The 19839-nt window shown below is 39.0% G+C and overlaps 1 protein-coding gene across 3 annotated transcripts; it reads right to left on the bottom strand.

Moving 5' to 3' along the window:
- Positions 1 to 16824: 16824 nt before the first annotated feature.
- LOC131595200 (probable protein phosphatase 2C 40) lies at positions 16825 to 19810 on the bottom strand. 3 transcript variants are annotated; one of them, XM_058867493.1, is made up of 5 exons: positions 19654 to 19810; positions 18730 to 18819; positions 17532 to 18626; positions 17180 to 17444; positions 16825 to 17092 (listed from the first exon to the last, which is right to left on the bottom strand). In XM_058867493.1, exons 3-5 carry the CDS (start codon positions 18615 to 18617, stop codon positions 16965 to 16967), a joined length of 1479 nt encoding a protein of 492 aa, XP_058723476.1. In that variant the 5' UTR covers positions 18618 to 18626; positions 18730 to 18819; positions 19654 to 19810; the 3' UTR covers positions 16825 to 16964. The 3 variants fall into 3 exon arrangements, with proteins under 3 accessions (XP_058723476.1, XP_058723477.1, XP_058723479.1); XM_058867494.1 differs by having other exon boundaries at positions 19658 to 19809; XM_058867496.1 differs by lacking the exon at positions 19654 to 19810 and adding an exon at positions 18980 to 19354.
- Between the last annotated feature and the right edge of the window lie 29 nt (positions 19811 to 19839).

Here is a 19839-nt window from a genome sequence, read left to right on the forward strand (position 1 = left end):
AATGCCATGCAGGAAGAACTAGGCCAGTTTGAAAGAAATGAAGTATGGGAGCTGGTACCAAGACCTAAAGGTACTAATGTCATTGGAACTAAATGGGTTTACAAGAACAAGTCAGATGAACTGGGAACTGTTATCAGAAACAAAGCAAGGCTAGTTGCTCAAGGATACACCCAAGTTGAAGGAATTGACTTTGATGAAACCTTTGCTCCTGTTGCCAGACTTGAGTCAATTAGACTATTGTTAGGGATTGCATGTATTCTGAAATTCAAACTATACCAGATGGATGTGAAGAGTGCTTTCTTGAATGGATATTTGAATGAGGAAGTCTATGTAGAACAACCTAAAGGTTTTGCAGATCCAAACCACCCTGATCATGTATACAAATTAAGAAAAGCTCTTTACGGTCTGAAACAAGCTCCTAGAGCTTGGTATGAGAGACTAACTGAGTTTCTTACTAGCAATGGATACAGGAAAGGAGGGATAGATAAAACTCTTTTTGTTAAAGACGAAGGAGGGAAGATTCTGATAGCTCAAATCTATGTGGATGATATTGTATTTGGTGGGATGTCAGACACGATGACTAGACGTTTTGTTGATCAGATGCAATCTGAATTTGAAATGAGTCTAGTTGGAGAATTAACCTATTTTCTTGGGCTGCAAGTCAAACAGATGGAAGACTTAATCTTTCTCTCTCAGAGCAAGTATGCTAGAAACATTGTCAAAAAGTTTGGAATGGAAAATGCTTCTCACAAAAGGACACCAGCACCTACCCATTTGAAGCTGTCCAAAGATGAAAAGGGAACCAGTGTTGATCAAAGTCTATACAGAAGCATGATAGGAAGTCTGTTGTATCTTACAGCCAGTAGACCTGATATTGCCTTTGCTGTTGGGGTATGTGCTAGGTATCAAGCAGAACCCAAAACCAGCCATATCAATCAAGTCAAGAGGATCCTGAAATATGTGAATGGTACTTGTGAATATGGAATGCTCTACTCTCATGGGTGTGAACCTATTCTCACTGGATATTGTGATGCAGACTGGGCAGGAAGTGCTGATGACAGAAAAAGTACTTCAGGAGGATGTTTCTTCTTGGGTAATAATCTTATTTCATGGTTCAGCAAGAAACAAAATTGTGTGTCCCTGTCCACTGCAGAGGCAGAATACATTGCAGCAGGAAGTAGTTGCTCTCAGCTTGTTTGGATGAAACAAATGTTAATAGAATACAATGTCACACAAGATGTCATGACATTATATTGTGACAATTTAAGTGCCATCAACATTTCAAAGAATCCCATTCAGCATAGCAGGACCAAGCACATTGATATTAGACATCATTACATTAGAGATCTTGTTGAAGATAAAACAATTGTCTTGGAACATGTTGCTACAAACCTTCAACTAGCTGATATTTTCACAAAAGCCTTGGATGCAAATCAATTTGAGAATCTAAGAAGCAAACTGGGCATTTGTCTTTGTGAAGGATTATAGCAATTAATTGGGTGTGCGACCAGCACTATCGCTCACTTGAATGTCAAGTATACTCTGCTGATGGTGGTGATGATCATACTGTTGGTAGTGATGGCTAAGGAGGGTAAGGATGCTGATGCCCGGACTAGTAGCTCCAGTGATGTGGAAATGAGTAAGGAGGATACTGAAGATACTGCTGGTTCTGAAGTGTAAATCTTTATCTGTTGTTTGGCTCCTTTTGTGGCTAGAAAGGGGGAGAAGTGAAAGTGATAGATGATGACTTGGTTGTTGACTTGGTTGTTGCTGGTTGTTGCTGTAATTGTTTCTCTGTGTTACTTTTGGTTCCTTGGATGTACTATGATTAATCAAGCAGGATGTTGTTGGCTGACAGAATTTATTTCTCTGGATTCCTGTTTCTATTGGCTGCTGTGCGTACTCTAATCTCTAATGGTATCATCTATTATTGTTTTAGCCAAAAATTCGCCAAAGGGGGAGTTTGTAGATGTTATTGATTGGCTGTATTTTTTGGTAAAACAAATAGTGTCTTTATCATGTCAAACCTGGTGTCATGACATGCATTGTTTTGAAGTTTTTCTTGTGCAGGCTTTTACCTGATGTCAAGACCGATGTCATGACATCCGAAGCTGCTGTGTTTTATTATGTTCTCGGTATGGTTGTTTGATCTGTTAAGACTTTGCGCGCCTCTTTTGGAAACTTTGGATATTGATTTGTTTCAGAACAGCTTTATGCGATGGTTATTCATAGGATCTTTGCTTTATGGAAATGGTCTTAATTAGGTTTAAAACTAATATTGGATCCAAGGCCCAGCTGTTGCAAGGTTATTTATAACAAGTGAAGAAGCTGCTGGACGTGCTTCTTTTTGGTTTAGGGTTTGCCGTCCAGAAGTTTGCTGTTTTTCTGTGTTAGCTTTCTTGTAAGCCAAACAATCATCATGATGATTGTCTTGGTCTAGGCGTTATTGTTTTGAGTTGTAAGAAGTACTCAAAGCTTTTAAGCAAGAGTACTATTGTACTTGATCAAAGCTTTTAAGCAAGATCAAGTTGTGTTTTTGAAGAGTGTCTTCTTTAGTCATTCGTCTGTTAGGTCTTCATCACTGCTGTGATTGAGGGGGAGTGAGTAGGATCTCTGGTCTAAGTTGTTTAGATTGAAGTTGCATTGGGTAGATATTAAGTGAAAGGCGTAATATTGAGTTGTATTACCTTGAATTGATATTACTTATAGTGGACTTCCTCCCTGGCTTGGTAGCCCCCAGATGTAGGTGTGTTTGCACCGAACTAGGTTAACAATTTTCCTGTGTTGTTTTCTGTTTACACTTTGTTCATTTGTTTAAAAACATTCAGATAGTGATGTCGTGACATCCTGTAAGACATCGCGTGTCTGAGTCCAGAATTTCATTTTGCCATAAAACGGTTACCTTAGATTCAAAGCCATAGGAAAGGGTTGAGGGTGCCTAACACCTTCCCTCGACCTGATTATAATAACTTACCCCGAATCTCATATATGCGTAGGGTTTCCTATTCGCCCTTCAGAATTGGTGGCGATTCTAAAAGTCTAATTTTTAGGGCAGGTTGCTACAGCTGGCGACTCTGCTGGGGATACACTTAATGGTGAATTACTATACTCCTATAGGTTTTGGCAAGGTTTAGGTTTGTGGTCTATGGTTTAGGTTTTGGCGAATTTTAGGGTTTGGCAAATTTTGCCATTTTTAGGGTTTCGGATTATGGTTTAAGGTTTATTGTAAATATTTAAATTTTATTTATTTATTTACTGGCAATTTATTTATTTACTTGCTATTTCATTTATTCAGCAATTTCATTAAATATTAAATATTTGTTCATGTGAATATTTGTGTTTATCATATTCTGTGGGATATATAAATTGCTGTTAAACCTAAGCGTGGGAATTATAATTAAGACCAGAGGGGAACTACATCGCCTACGAGTCTTGTAATAATTCCACTCAGAGTGGGTTAAATATTCGGAAAGGTCTGATACGAGGCTCGACCTTGTTGAGGGCTGGACTGGGTATTTAGTTGATCTCTCTGGGAACCTACGCCTAAAACTCGAACCTCATGGACCAATGAGTTGTTCCAAAATCCAAAGAGACAAAAAGTCTCGGCGGCTACGAACGATCCCATGAGACCTTCTAGAACATTCCCATGGAAAGGGTAGGCACCCTAAGCCGTTACGTCGAACCTATGAACCTAGGGCTTATGTACTTACATGCTCATTATATATGCAATTTATATACTGCAAATGGCTTGCGTTTAATCTTTGCAGGTATTCCTACACGTTCCCTGGCCTGCAGGGACTCTATTTCCCAAACCATGTCCTTCCCACGAAGGGCGTCTACATTTAGGCACGTTGATAGGCCTCCCGATGGCCATGAGACCTAGTGACTGTCATGAAAGGTCACTCCGCGCCTGTATCTACGCACTCCCTATCCTGTAGGGACTTTCCTTTTTACATCTTTGTATTCTTACAACAACGTGTCCTTCCCGCGAAGGACACCTCCATTTATGCACGTCAATTGGCCTCTCGATGGCCATGCAATCTAGTGACTGTCTTGAACGGTCACCCCGTGCTTACATAAACGTATCCCCTAGCCTGTAGGGATTTTATTTCCAAAAAAAATCACATCCCTCGTACGAAGGACAACTTCGTCAGCATGCGTTCGATTGGCCTCTCAATGGCCATGCGATCTAGTGACTGTCTTGAACGGTCACTCCGTGCCTACATCTACGCATCCCTAACCTGTAAGGAGTTTCTTCTTACATTTTTGTACCCTTACAACTACGTGTCCTTCCCACGAAGGACATCTTCGTTTACGCACGTCAATTGGCCTCTCGAGGGCCATGCGATCTAGTGACTGTCTTGAACGGTCACCCCGTGCTTACTCCTACGTACTCCCTAGCCTATAGGGATTTTCTTTTACATCCATGTGTTTTCACAATAACGCGTCCTTCCCCGAAGGACAACTTCATTAGCATGCGTTCGATTGGCCTCTCGATGGCTATGAGATCTAGTGACTGTCCTGAACGGTCACTCCATGTTTGTTGTTCGCGCACCCTCTAACTTGTAGGGTTTGGATCCCCATCTATACATCTTTCATCCCTAGCCTGTAAGGATTTCACTTCATCCGATATCGTCCTTATATAGGTTGTGTTCCGCATAGAGAACCTTCCCACGAGGGACAACTTCATTGGTAGACGTTGATGGGCCTCTCGATGGCCAAGAGATTTGGTGACAGTCTTGAACGGTCAACTTCACGAGGGACAACTTCATTGGTAGACGTTGATGGGCCTCTCAATGGCCATGAGATTTGGTGACAGTCTTGAACGGTCACCAGCCGCTACCTTCTGCGTACTCCCCGACCTAAGGGATTTCCATTGGCATGTCATAACATCTATCTTACAAGGATTTCATGAGGGTATAATGTCGCCTCTAAGGCTATCCCTAGAATTATACGTCACCCGTCTGCGTTGCATACACAGAGTTATAATACGAGGAGTCTCTCGCATACCCATGCATTTGCATTTTCATGCATTCATACATTTACATTTGCATCTTCACCCGTATCCACACTCGTGTGCTAGCCGATTTCCCGGAACTCCCGAAGAAAATCCAGAGGATCAAAACTATGGAGAAAGGAGAATAAAATATGAACGTGGTCTTACAAGGAGGAAAAAAGGGATGTCTTTCGCCATGCCGACTACATGTCCATGCCTTGTCGGAACAGGACTACAAATACGATAAAGGTTGTCATCGAGCAAGGATTAGTTCATCAAAGAAGTTCCCTCATAGATACACTCAAGATGTATCTAGTCATAAAGGGGTTCATCTTAGAACATATCAAACTTACAAGGATGCTCTACGATAACCTGGGGGCATTGATTAGTCCAACTGGGGCAATATCCTGGACGAAGATGCATAACTACGATGGAGGGAAGGCGACATGTGTTAACCCCACACCAAGGGGAAAAAGAGTTATAGGTTCTCTCTATCAATCTACAAACTCTGGAGGTTACGAACGGTGCGACACTATCCTCAGGAAAAGCAAAAGAGGTTCAGTCAAAGGAAACTCATGAAGTTCCGATACGACGAAAACCCACCGCTAACAATTTGTTCCCGACCGGTTTGACGTGCCCAAGGAAAATTCGAGGTTGCCCTCACTTCTACAAGTCTAAAAAGCTAAGGAGTAAAACAAGATAAACAGATCTACAAAGGAGATTGTCCCTAGGATCAATAGGTTTTGCCATGCTCAGGATTTCAACCCCTACGATCGCTAAGTGTCACTCAGGATAAAAGTGGTATCTTCGGATTAACAATTCTAATGGGATGACCATGCAGGTTTTGGAATTAATTCATTCGCTTCATTCGCGCACTTCTATTTTCAATCTCAGATTTAGGATTGTTAACAAACTTAAGGGAGAATGAAGAACATGAATAACTAAGTCCAGCTAAACATATGCTTTCGAGGTAAGACCGAGCCGAGGATGTACAGGCATTGTTTCCATTCCCAAACAGTGGAGATATAAGGATGTTAATCCCTTGTTACCCCCTTGAGCCAGGAGTTGGAGTTTGTTTCTAATTTTTCAAATAAACCTTGATTTTAACCAGTGGCAGGGTAGATTTCAATTAATTCAATGGTGTATTTTGGTTGTCAAGAGAATCAGTCAATCCAAGCAAGGATTCAAGCAAAGGATCAAGCAAAGCAAAGGTTCGAGCACATCTTCTTCCTCGCATTCGTCTAAGAATGAGGAAGTAATGGAGATAACATTTACAACAATCTTCTTCCTCATTACATCATTCAAGATCGAGGAAGTATCAAAGGCGAAGCTTGTAAATCAAAATCAACATAGCAGTCACAACATTCAATATCCAAGGATCAAATCTCAAAAGGAGCTTTTAAAAGAAAGACGTCTGCTAAGTCAAAATGGATAATTTCATAAAAGACAACAAAAATGACTTAGGCAAAAATTAGGGCATCCCGATGGATCAAATTCAAAGGATTTGGTTCATGCAAAATAAGGGATAAAAACAAAGGCGAAATACAAAGGATAATCTTGTGACTGCTAAATCATCAAAGCTTCCCATCAATGCTTGGGTCTCTACAACATTTTTCATAGATGCTTGGATCTCTACTAAGGCTTTTGCTCAATATCAAAACTGAAACGATTCTCTTGCAAATAAAGCACATTCATTGGATTAGGCGAATTCTTAGGATCTGGAGAACATCAAGGAGAAAGGGGTGGGATAAATAAAATATTTTGAGCCTTATATCCATTGTTTCTTAAAACATGAACCATGCCAAGTTACAACATTCAAAAGTCCTAATTGAGGCAAGGTTAACCACGAAAGCATATTAAACAGGATTCTGTTATACTGACTCCTGAAGTTTGTTAAAACTATTTCTAACCGCTACGCTTCTTCAAGAATTCATTTCTAATCATCTAGTCCTAATTCATAATGGACTTCAATTTCAAACTTGCATACACATTGCATTGGAGTTACTTTTCAAAGGGTACAACTCCATCTACGAATATACACTTTGCATCGAGGAGATCTCGAAATTGGTTAATCAAAGATGACCAATTCTAATAAAGACTCTGGAATTGGGGGAATCACATATAGGGGGTTCCCCTTAACAGGGGCAAAAACTCAAGGATCACCGGGGCATGCAATCAAACATCCTATTAACTAGGGGCATTCATCTAAAAGGTTCAATCGGCTTGAGTCACATCTCGAAGCAAACAGGGGCATGTCAAACATGGGAAAAATTCAAATACAAAGGATAGAACACTATGGATAGTCCTCCATATCTTGGAGATCATAGGCATCTTTTCCCACTAAACATTGGGGCCTTGGATATCAAAATCCATAAGGTAAACAACTCAAAAGGTTAAAGGTGTGGAGAACCTCGAAAGGTTAAAAGGCGTGGAGAACCTCAGAAGGTTAAAGACGTGGAGTATTTCAAAAAGCCAAACCGGGGCAAGGCGCACAACAAAAGGGAAAGGCGTTCTCGCACGTTACAACATTCGACAAATCTTTCTCCTAACCACGATCTTCAAAAATGGGTATCGGGGAATCGCGCTAGCATCACACCCCACCTTATCAAACAAACCTGCAACTCCAGCGAGCTATATACGCTTTGGTTATCAACAACCTATCATCGGAGCATCATACAAACACCATATAAATCATGCAATACATACATTGGTTGATACATTACACCACACCTTTTCAGGTAATCTTCTTTAAGACAAATCCTACGATCCTTTCTAAGAACCTCTTCAGGTAGTCTTCTTCAAGACATTCTCTTTCTAAGAACCTTTCTAGGTAGTCTCATAAGACATTCCTTTTCTAAGAACCTCTGCAGGTAATCTTTTCTAAGACATTCATTGTCCTTTCTAAGAACCTTTTTAGGTAGTCTCTTTAGACATCTTTCAGCCTTTTCAGGTAGTTGTCTTTAAAGACATTCTTCATCCGTCGCCAAAAAAAAAATCTTTTTGGATAGTTTTATTTAAGACAAACATTCATTATCATTCCAAGAACCTTTTCAGGTGGTCTTTTTAAGACATCTCTCAGCCTTTACAGGTGGTCTTCTCTAAGACAAATTGCTATCATTTCTAAAAATCTTTTCAGATAGTCTTTTTTAAGACAAACATTCACATCCATTCCAGAAACCTTTTCAGGTAGTCTTATAGAAGACATTACTTCGTACCACTCGCTACATCAATCAACATATACATAAGCATAAGCATTACCCGCATACATAAACATTACCAAGCCAACATAAGCATAGCCGTGGTGTAGGTGCAAATATGGAGTAAACAAGTTCAACGGGTTCAATCTTGGGATTAACATCAGCGTCAGCATACATACATACGCATTAGCATATGCATATCATCTAGTGCATTCACATACTACAAAAGCCCAGTTTCTAACCCTCGTGTTGTGATAGGTATATTTTCCGACCCTCGAGTCGTGAGTTTCCAACCCCCGTGTTGTGATAGGTGTGTTTTCCGACCCTCGAGTCGTAAATTTTCAACCCTCGTGTTGTGATAGGTTTGTTTTCCGACCCTCGAGTCGTGAATATTTGACATGCTATTTTCTCCGACCCTCGAGTCGCGAGTCTCCAAACAGGTGAATCTTATTCATGCAGGTAAGTTTGCTAGAACTATAGCAAATGATTACTCTTATGCAGGTACGCTTGTCAAAACCATGGCAGGTAATTCCTTTGGTGCAAGTGAAATTTGTCTAAACCAGGGCAAATGATCCAAACGGTGTAGGTGAAATTTGTCCGAACCAGGGCAAATGATCCAAATGGTGCAGGTAAATTTTGTCCGAACCAGGGCAAATGATCCAAATGGTGTAGGTGAAATTTGTCCGAACCAGGGCAAATGATCCAAATGGTGTAGGTGAAATTTGTCCGAGCCAGGGCAAATGATCCAAATGGTGCAGGTGAAATTTGTCCGAACCAGGGCAAATGATCCAAATGGTGCAGGTGAGCTTGTCAGAACTATGACAAGTAATCCTATTGGTGCAGGTGAACTTGTTAGAGCTATAACAAGGGATCCTTTTGGGGTTCACAAACTACGGAAACTTACTAGAACTATAGTAAGTGGGGTTCACAAACTACGGAAACTTACTAGAACTATAGTAAGTGGGGTTCACAAACTGCGAGTCGTCGCTATTGATAGTTACGTTTACCAATCACGTTAGTCCCTCGGCAGTGATCAAAGGGTTTTACAAAGGATTATTCAATGGGGTTTATCACGTTAGTCCCTCGGCAGTGATCTACTTCGGAAAAAAAACAACAAAGGGGTTTTGCAAATGGTTTTACAAAGGGTTTTACAAAGGGTCTCTTCAATTGTGTTTATCACGTTAGTCCCTCGGCAGTGATATTCTCCAAAACGTCATCAAAAACACACAAAGGTTTTATTTTTCTTTTTCAAAATTACTAACATACTTCAACTAACAATCATGCATCATTCAATTAACATACCTCATTCATACATATTGCATATACATACACCGCTCTCATTTATTTTGAGAAGCTCACTGCATCATGCATCGCATGCATCATAACATTGCATAAAATGCAGGTTGCCTTTTTAGGTCGTGCTACAAAAAAATCACCTGGTTCCTTCCAAAAGGCGTGTGCTTCACACTGTGAAAAATGGTATCTACCTTGGGTGGCATCTGTAAGCCCATCCCTCACGGAATTTATTCCTAACGCATGCAAATTTCAGGGTATTTCAGTGTCCAATCATCTTCTACCTTTAGATCACAATAGGCAGACGTGCCTATCTGACTCTTCAGTTTTAAGAAGATTGAACAGGGGCAGCTGTCACTACCCAAAATTTGCCCTCCTCTGCTTATCTTCAATGGCTCAAGGTCCAATGGTTTATTCAAGCAACATGCTCTTAATCAAAGATCTCCAAAACTAGGGTTTTCATTTTATCAAAGGGTTGTGAATATCCAAGGCCTCAAATGAATCTCAAGGTCCCTCATATGTCTCAAGGCACCTCCTTGTCCAAATTCAAGCTTCTATTCCAAGGATTGCTCACTCAATGGCTCAGACGACTAATGATCGACTGTGTTGACCTAAAAGTCAACTATAGTCAAAGTACAGTCAAACTTCAAGATTTTTTGTCAACATCAAGTATGTGAGGTTATATCCATCATTTGATCAAAGGTTGATCATGATCCATAAATAGAAACTCAGAAATGAACAAATGCAAAAGGTTCAAATTAGGGTTTCTTTAGGAGAAAGTCAACGCAACTTTGACTGACCATAACTTTCACATGGAGTATCAAATATTTCCCAACCAAAGCCTATTTTGAAGGAAATTTGATTCTCTACAACTTTGTCTCTCACAAGACAAGTCTAGAAATGCTTCATTCAAGAGATATGGCACAATACATTATAGGTCCTCCAAAAGTCAACAAGAAACACCTTTTGGGTCAAGGCTCATAACTCGAGCATGGAAGCTCTAATTGAGGTGAAACCAAAAGGAGGTTTTAAAGGACTCTTTGAGCTTTCCAAAAAGTATTAGAACATGGTCATATGGCAAAGATTGAAGGAGATACAGGGTTTGGAAGTTGGTCGATTTTCAAGGGAAGAGCAAAGTACTAATTGGCAAATTCTCAACTTTCAAAGCAAATGGGCCTAAGTATTTGCTTCTAAATGTTCTTGTGATGATATTTAGGGCCCATATTTCCACTTCTCCACTTTTCATGATTTTTCTCATTTTTACTTTGAATTATATATTTTAATTCAATTAAAAAACAATTAAATCATGAAATTCATTTAGGAGATGCATGGTCATAATTTGTTATGAGATTTATGTCACAAAGTAATATGTAAATCAAGAGAAATTTGTGGAAATAGGTTTAGGAAAGATATGGTGCAAGAATAGAAATATTATACACATATTCACTTAAATTTCCAACTCTCCAAAGATTCAAAGTCCAAGCCCATGTTTAACCTAATACCATTCACATATATGGTAAAAACACTCAGTGACAAAGAGGGGACGAAAAGAAGAGGGGGCTAGGGTTCTATAAACTTAAAAAGAAATTTCAAGGGTTCGGGCAAGGGGGTTCTTTTGAGATGGCAGGTTTTAGCTGCGTGCAAGGATTCCATTAGCCTCCTGAGGTTCCTAAAGGCCTACCCACGCCCTCGAACAAAGCCAATCACGTCCAGAGCATCGCGTTTTGTTAGCACCGGAGGTAAGCTTTCTTGAAATTCAAACTCATTGATTCAGGTATTTCTAACGTGTTCGACCTGCATGGTTGCATTTAGGAGGTTAATTAGGACTGTTCTGGGCTGCCACATGTGAGTTTCGACGTGAAACTCGGTCCCTGCCATTGTTGGCCGTGACCTTATTACTTCCTTCGTACTCAAACTTACAGGCTTTTTCCGGTCTCAAAACCACCACCATAAGATTCGTAAGGTACGAAATAGGGGGGGTAGGGTTTTTTTTATTTCCTTTTCATGAGTGTTTCGCAGGTAGTCATGTGCTTCCCGCCGGAGAAGATGACCGGCACTGTTTCGGTGGCCTGTGTTTGCTAGGCTGGCGATCTGAACGTGGAGGCTTTTAATTGGACCATTCGAAAATTGAAAAGGAAGGTCTGCGCGCGCAAGAACCCTATTGGAGGGTCAACACAGAAACGTTCTCTTTCTCTATATCATTGGCGGATGCAGGGACACCAGTGGGGACCGGGTTTGACTTTCTTTTTGAATTCTCAGCATGTAATTTACCTTTACAATATAATATCTCAGGATCATAATAATTGCAAATGGAGAATCTGGCACAAGCGGTTAAGGAGAAGGGTTTGTCACCAACGAGTCCTGGGTTCAATACCCAGCGTCTCCCTTTATTATTTTATGCAATTTTCCTCCTAGATCATGTACGCATAGCCAATACATACCCACAATACCCCCTCACGCCACAGCCGTCAAATATCAATAGGATCAAATCCAACGCTCTCAAGAAGGCAAGCACACAATGGATGTTCAAGGACCAGCAACACAGGATAACTGCCAGGTTTTCTATATCAATATTTTTATTTTGTTTTATTATTTATTTAGATTAAATATTAGATAAATAGTTTAAATAAATTAATTTTAGAAATAATAAAAATAGGGTTAGGGTTAGGTTAGGATTATAATTCCCCCGATTACTTAATTATTTCGATTATTCGACTTAATTGATAAAATTAATTTTAATTGATATTAAATCACAAAAAAACCCTATAAAGGTGTAAGTGTTAGGGTTTGCCCAATCCCATTGCCCATTTGGCGAAGCATTAACCTTCAATTAATTCTCTCCTCGACCCGACTAAAGCTATTAGTCGCATTAGACGAGAGATAAAAATAACAAAACATTAACATTAATTCTCTTCTCGACCCGACTAAATCTATTAGTCGCATTAGGCAAGAGATAAAAATACAAATTAAAATACATTTAATTTGCTGCCCGCGACGATCAATCTATCGGTCTGAGTAACCAGCAATGCCCCTTAATTCGTTAGTTATACTAATCAAATCTATTGATCATCGCATCTAACGGTGACAAATTAAATCAGGGTTGTACGCTCAAAACCTTAAAACAACAAATCAAACTACGGATTTTTATCCTAGGCAATTCAAAATGCCTTGCAAACTCAAAACTACGATAGGCCATTCAAAAAACCTTCAAACCATTCAAACTCTAATTCTAAGGCGTACAATCCTGTGCCCGAACTACGTTGACTCTGATTCTCCCTAAGGAGATACGTAGGCACTTGGATAACCAAGGCGAGTCCCCTTCCCCATAAATCTCATCTTTGCCCTTTTCACTTCCTTAGCTATTAACCTATATAATTTTGCCATAAAACTGTTACCTTAGATTCAAAGCCATAGGAAAGGGTTGAGGGTGCCTAACACCTTCCTTCGACCTGATTATAATAACTTACCCGAATCTCATATCTGCGTAGGGTTTCCTATTCGCCCTTCAGAATAGGTGGCGACTCTAAAAGTCTAATTTTTAGGGCAGGTTGCTACAACCGATTACAAAGTGTGTTTCCATTTTATGTCAGTCTCTTTTGTGCATGCGTAATCGGCTACGCTGTTTGTCATAACCGATTACGAGCCCGTGTTTTGGACTTTTTTGACTTATTTTTAAGTTGTTTCGTTTTCCAATAGTTGTGTTAGCTTATATATAATTCCCTCAGTTGTAACATTACAATTTAATTCCATTTGTTACATATTTTTCTTCCCCCACACATACACTCTCTCTCTCTCTCATTATTCATTCCATCTTCTCCAATTAACACATTTTATCCATTGATTCACTATAGGATTTCGTGTATGTTCCAACATTTGCCATCAATAGTCTGAGTTCTAATCCATTAATCCATTCCGAAGATGAATATTGTTTCCAATGATGGATTCCCACCAACCTACGAATCTTGATTTCCAAAAACGATTTACACAAAAAAATTCCACTAAACTCGTTGTTTTCAAAAACAATTTACAAATGATTATTGAAAAACGATTTATATTAAATGATTAAGAATTGATTTATTGATTTTATTATATGACTTGTGTTGAAACTGAAATAAGAAAAATGCTCCCCTATTTTCTACCGGTCCCACTATTAGGCTAGCTTTTGACTCTGTAAATAATTTATTTTAATATATATATATATATATATATATATATATATATATATATATATATATATTATAAATATAATTATTTTTAAAGATGATCACAAAAAATTGAATTTAAAAAATATTCAATTGGTCCGGTGAAGAGGGCGACTACTTTCGGGATGATCAATTGACCTCACAAACCAACACGGATCTTTTCAGCATGCTTTGGCCTCACTCACACGCTTTCTGGTAAACTTCCCAGAAGGTCACCCATCCCAGAATTGCTCCAAATCAAGCACGCTTATCTGTGGAACAGAGATCTGGCTCTGATACCATTTGTAACGCCCCAGACTGCTATCGGGATGATCGACTGACCCCACAAACCAACACGGGTCTTTTCAGCATGCTTTGGCCTCACTCGCACGCTTTCCGGGAAACTTCCCATAAGGTCACCCATCCTAGAATTGCTCCAAATGAAGCACTCTTAATTGTGGAGTTCCTATGGAACGGGCTATCGAAAAGAAGATGCATCTTGTTGATATAGGTAGTACCCATCAATCCTTATAAGTTTTCCTTCCCATGCAATCCCATACATGCACGGCCTTAGGATCCCTCTCATTCCGATGTGGCGACCATCCTAGCTGCCTTCGGTCTCAGGTGTTACATGCGGTGCAACCAACCCTCGCCTTCTTCGGCCTCGGGTATTACAATGAAGTTTACTATGTCGAATGTTGGTAAAATTTTGTCCATGTTGTAATCTATGTTTCTACTTGCTACATCAAAAGAAGGTTACTTTGGCAAGATCTTACTAATATTTTTGTTACTCACTCCATTCCTTGGGGTTCATTGGGGGATTTTAATGTTGTGGTGCGGGCTCGTGAGCATAAAACTGACATTCTTAAAGAGGAACTAAACACCCGTTAAAAGGAAGTCTAAACTTCAATCTAGAAAACTGACATTCTTAAAGAGGAACTGAACCCCCGTCGAATGAACTGCACGCCCTCTTGCCAGGGTCGACTGAGGAAATAGACCAGTCAGAAGATGGCCCTACATTTGAGTAAGCATATTCCAAGCTATGAGTGTTACTGAGGGTGGAGACCATCCCCACCGATTTGATATCCATTCAATAATATTAAGTATTGGTAGGCAGCACAAGACCTTATTCATGCTTTCAAATTGTGTCTACCACATTGCCAACAAAAAGAGAATGTTTGGCATGAATTAGGGAATGATCTCAAAAGAGGAGATGCTTCTTAACAACATTGCCATTGGGTTTTGGACCGTTCAAAAACCAAAAAGCTTTAACAAAAGTGAGAACTCTCAGACCCTCGTGATACACCTCAACAAATTCAATATCCTTCGTATGTAACATGGAAAAGGAGGGATCAATATAAGCCTCCTCGATAAAGGGATGATTCGGGTTCACCCCTCTGACTCCTTGTGTAGAAGCATCCATGTTTCCACCAAAGAGGGGGGACTTAAGGGTTCTCTGCCATCTTCGATGGAACTCCCACAAGCTTCAAAATTATCGCTAAGAATAACAAGGTTTAGAATGGTTTGTGCAACTGTCAAAGGGGACATTCTACATTTTTTTGGTTTATTACCCCTGTGAGAGACGAAGCCTCACTTATATCATTGCCACTGGATATTTCAATGAGATTCTCTGGTTCACCCTCTATATTTGCCATGGCTAAAATAAAGAAGACAGAGAAATAACTATAAATGGAAGAGATAGAAGTGGTACTTGGAAAACTAGAAGTTTGAAGGGAGAAGTAAGATGAAAGGTTGCTCTGAAAGTGTGATGGGATTCAATGAGACTCGGGAAAGAAGAATTATAAGTTTGAAAAGGGAAGAGGAAAATCATAGTTCAAGCAAAAAGTGAAAATGTTTCCTAAAAGGTTAATTACTTAATGACCTTTATATAGTGAAGTGAGATATGCAAATCAACAATCCAAAATGAAGGAAATTAGGCAGATGAAAAACAACTGTTAGATTTGCCTCGAAAGTACCACAGTACTCGAGTACACATGAGAACCGTAGATGAGAGAGTCATACCCTACTCTAAGAGTCTAGGGCCACATGTAAGAGCAATTCTGCAAAGTGTTAGAATGATGAGATAGACATTTAATATGTCTATTCCCAAGGTCATTCAATCCGGTTATGCGAATCTTTTCCACTTCGCCAAACAAGATCCACCTTGAGGATCCCAACCTAAGGCGACACCAACCCAGTATTCTGAAAGGTTTCCCATTGCTAGATTATGGCAAGCCTTATGGCATCTTTTTTAGACCAACCAGAGGCCCAAAAACGAAAAGGCTCAATAATTAATCAAAAGTCATAAGGTGTTGGAGGTACAATGCACCCGCAACCTCCAAGCATGTATTTGATTTACACCATAATCAGCTTTCGTCGTTGGATGTCATCTTTCAATTCCTCGCATAGTCGCATACCACTCTAATAACAAGAAGATCTCACGCAAGACCTGATGTATGCTATACCATAATTTACTTTCACATTACTTTTCACTCTAAAACTGACTTGAGCGTTGAAGTGCTAATCTTGTAGGTCAATTCTTTTCCACCACGTAAGAAGCTTACTCCATTCTATCTAGACATCATTCCGCATTTAGTTCTACCAAAGAACAGTTTTGCTCAGAATTGTTAGTCACGTTAATAACTTTGTATCGATATTCTTGGTCTATTTAATAACATTTCAACTCCTACACATATAAAGATATTTGAACTGTATAGTTGTAGATATAATATGATCATTCTAGAAGTAATTTGAATAAGTAAAACTTTCCAGCCGCCCACAGTTTAGATCTTAGTGTTTTCTATAAGAAATTCGGGCATATTGAAAATACAAATACAAGTTTGAAATAGTAAGCCAACGTTATAAGTCAATTTTACCAAAGAGTCAAATTTAAGTTTTTTGACAAAATCAGCAAAGAAGCACTTGTGACAATGAAGTGGAGTTAGCATTCTAAATTAGACATCATTGTTACATGCACAAATTCCCTTGAAGGTTTACTTTAAAAAATTGGACATCTAAATGAAAAACACCTCATATTAATTTGAATTCCACAAATATATTATGCCAATCAATGAATGAATTCATCATAATTTGTAATGCAGCCTATTTATTTTTTTACATGCATTTCTACAGCAAAATGGAAGCACTGCACAAAATATTTGAATACAAAGGAACTAATGATTCTATGTTCAAAATTGTCATATGTACAATCTTCCAATATCCCAACTTTCTACAATACAAAAAATGACTTTAGTTTCCATTGAAAAGCTTCATGTGCGAATTTTCTTTCGTCATTGTCTAGATGCAAATCGACGCCTTTGAAGTCCGTTTATTCATCCCAAGGATGATCACCATTACAGTGACGTCGTCGTGATATTTCCTCCTACTTCCAGCCGGAACATTCATCAACTCCTCCGTGCTGAAACCTGTAAGAGAATCGATAATGTAACCGAACTGATAATAAAACCATAAACATCTATCTGTAAACTTAGTATGATATCTAGGAAAATAACCTGCAGAATCAGCTGCTTTTGTTACTAGTTTTTCGATGAGATATTTGGCAGGATCACCATGAGGATTGCGCAAGATGTAAGACTCCACAAGATTTACTGCTTCTTCATTGTTGAAGAAGTCGAATAAACCATCACTTGCAACTATAACAAATTGATCGGAAGGAGAGATTTTATGCACGTTCAATGATGGATCCGTTGAAACGTATGGTGGGCTTCTAAGATCTTGAACTCGGAGGATTCCCATTAATGCATCATTCAGAAATTTCTGTATGAAAAAAAAAATCAAGTTTATCTATTTGGTAAAATACAGCACGGATATGGCAATACAAAAAATTCTTAAAATGTAACCAACCTTTTTCAAGTACCCAACTCCAAAAGCACGCGTAACCTTCAACTTTCCTTTCACTCTCCCTGCTACAATGGTCTTAGGATCATCAGGATGCTCAGCAAGAAGTCGAGCTCTTTCACTGTCATTGTCAACAGTATGACTATCAGTAAGCTGAATAGCTTTCAACCTCTCACTCCCGTTCACTCCGTTACCTGTACTGCTCGTTGCAAGCACGGCTCTGCTATCACCAAGATTGAGCGTACACAAATCATTTCCATGAAGAAGCACGAGTAAAACACAAGATCCAATCGAAACTAAATCCAGACGTTCCTCCATTTCCTGCTCAACCATGTACAAGAAATCATTCTCAACCTGATCAAGAACATGTTTGAGGCTATCAAGTACCACATGCGAAAATGATTTGTTTGATGAAGATTGATGCTCGTGATCAAGAACACAACTATCACCCAAACCGATATTGTCAGAAGCGTTGATGGAATTCGGTTCTGAATTCCAATCTATTTTATTCAGATAAGATACAATAGAGTCGTAAAGAGTACAGGCGAGATAGTCTGCCGCATCTCTCCCGTTGAATCCGTCATAAATTGCACAAAATAGCCAACCATTTTCTTCAGAACAAACTGCTTGAACCCTATCTTCACCAGCAGCTCCTCCTGCTACCTGTACTTCTGTAGCACTGAGAAAACTTTCATTTCTAGAGGAAGGACTCATGAGTCTTAACGAACAAGGGTCGTATTCAAGCATATGACTTGGACTGGACGGGCTGCAACTTAGGTTTGACAAACTACTTGGGAGAGAAGATGATAGCATATCCAACATTCCAAGACACGGCGAAGAGGGTACCCGCCGAAATGAATTAGGAGAGTCCAAATTCGGAAGGATTTCTTCTCCTATAACACCATTGCAGATGTTTGTGTTGGCAAGTGTAGCATTTGCACTCAAGGCAGCACCAGACAAGCAAGAGAAACTGCTTGTTCTTCGCATTTCAGGAAGGATTTTGTACCCTTTGGCAACCTTGCAGGGGATACCTTTGTCTTCATTGCATTGATAGCCGAAACTTATTTTCAGTTCACCTTCAGGACTAAGCATGTTTATCCCCTGGTTTAAGAATTCATGCTCAACAATATCAATATCACATGTATATACAAAACGTACGTGAAATATCGAATTTGTTTTAATCAATGCATATAGGAAACTCAACTGATAGATTTTCTAGATTGTAGAAGGGCTCAATTGATACACTAAACAACCCTCCAAGTCCAACAAGGTTTCATTCAATAAACCTTGCAGCCTGCACCACATACAACAGTAGCAGCCACCAGGTCAACCGATAAAGAAAATACAACACGAAAACGAGTTTGCAGGTATAAGTATAAAACAAACTACTATAAGATAGATATAAACAGAGAGGAGGATATTGAAAGAGGGTCAAGATCCTCTCCACTTCTTACTCTGTTAGATTCATTGAAGTAAAATTAAGTTTCACAGTAATATTAACTTCAACTCAAATACATATTCAGTGTCAGAGAAACTTTCCCAACATATATATGACCAAATTCTATTCAATTCATCACCATAAGCAATCAAAAAGCTAAGCTCCTTCTGCTAATAGTTAAAAACCAACAAAAGCCTAGAAACACTAATAATCTATGTGTACTAAAATCAATGTTCTTGTTTGCTTGCTTCCAATCTCTCTCTCTCTCTCTTACTCAGTCAAGCGTCATTGACAGTGACACTTATTATTATAATACTCAAAACCATTGATTAACACAAGAGCCTAATCAACTAAAACAACTACTTCACAAAACTTAATGTAAAATCACACCAAAGTATAGCAGCAAAATTCATCAATTAAAAAACAATTACTCAAAATTTGTTTTTTTTTTCAATTCATCAATTACTCATAATTCTAATAGCCCATTTTGTGTATGGAAGCTTAAAACAAAAAGTTCGCATCTTTTCCCAAAGATAGTCAAAACCCACAAGGAAAAACAAAACATACGCAACCTAGGAAACCCAGAACACAAAATCCAACACAAACACACCTTATTGAATTGGTAAATAAATAAATAAACAAATCATGCAATGAAAATTGTATATAGAAAAAAAAATTAAGGAAACCTACTTACGAACAGATCCTGAAGAAACCAATGAATCAGGTGAGTGAAGAAGCTAAGAATGCAGCTATGAGAGATATTTAGAGAAATGGGGATGAAGAGGGAAATCAATTAAGAAAAGAGAAAAAGGGTTGTTAGGTTTATATATAAAGTGGAGAATAAGCGCTTCAATGAGACGCGAAAAGCGAAGTCGT

Source organism: Vicia villosa, linkage group LG4, assembly GCF_029867415.1.
Source record: "Vicia villosa cultivar HV-30 ecotype Madison, WI linkage group LG4, Vvil1.0, whole genome shotgun sequence".
In the NCBI taxonomy this organism is placed as follows: domain Eukaryota; kingdom Viridiplantae; phylum Streptophyta; class Magnoliopsida; order Fabales; family Fabaceae; genus Vicia; species Vicia villosa.

Excerpts from the sequence above, each read along its gene's own strand:
- LOC131595200 (XM_058867493.1), bottom strand. The coding sequence starts at position 18,617 with ATGCTTAGTCCTGAAGGTGAACTGAAAATAAGTTTCGGCTATCAATGC. Across the intron at positions 17,445-17,531 it reads GAGTTGGGTACTTGAAAAAG|AAATTTCTGAATGATGCATT; the intron begins GTTGGTTACATT and ends TTTTTCATACAG. Across the intron at positions 17,093-17,179 it reads AAAAGCAGCTGATTCTGCAG|GTTTCAGCACGGAGGAGTTG; the intron begins GTTATTTTCCTA and ends ATTCTCTTACAG.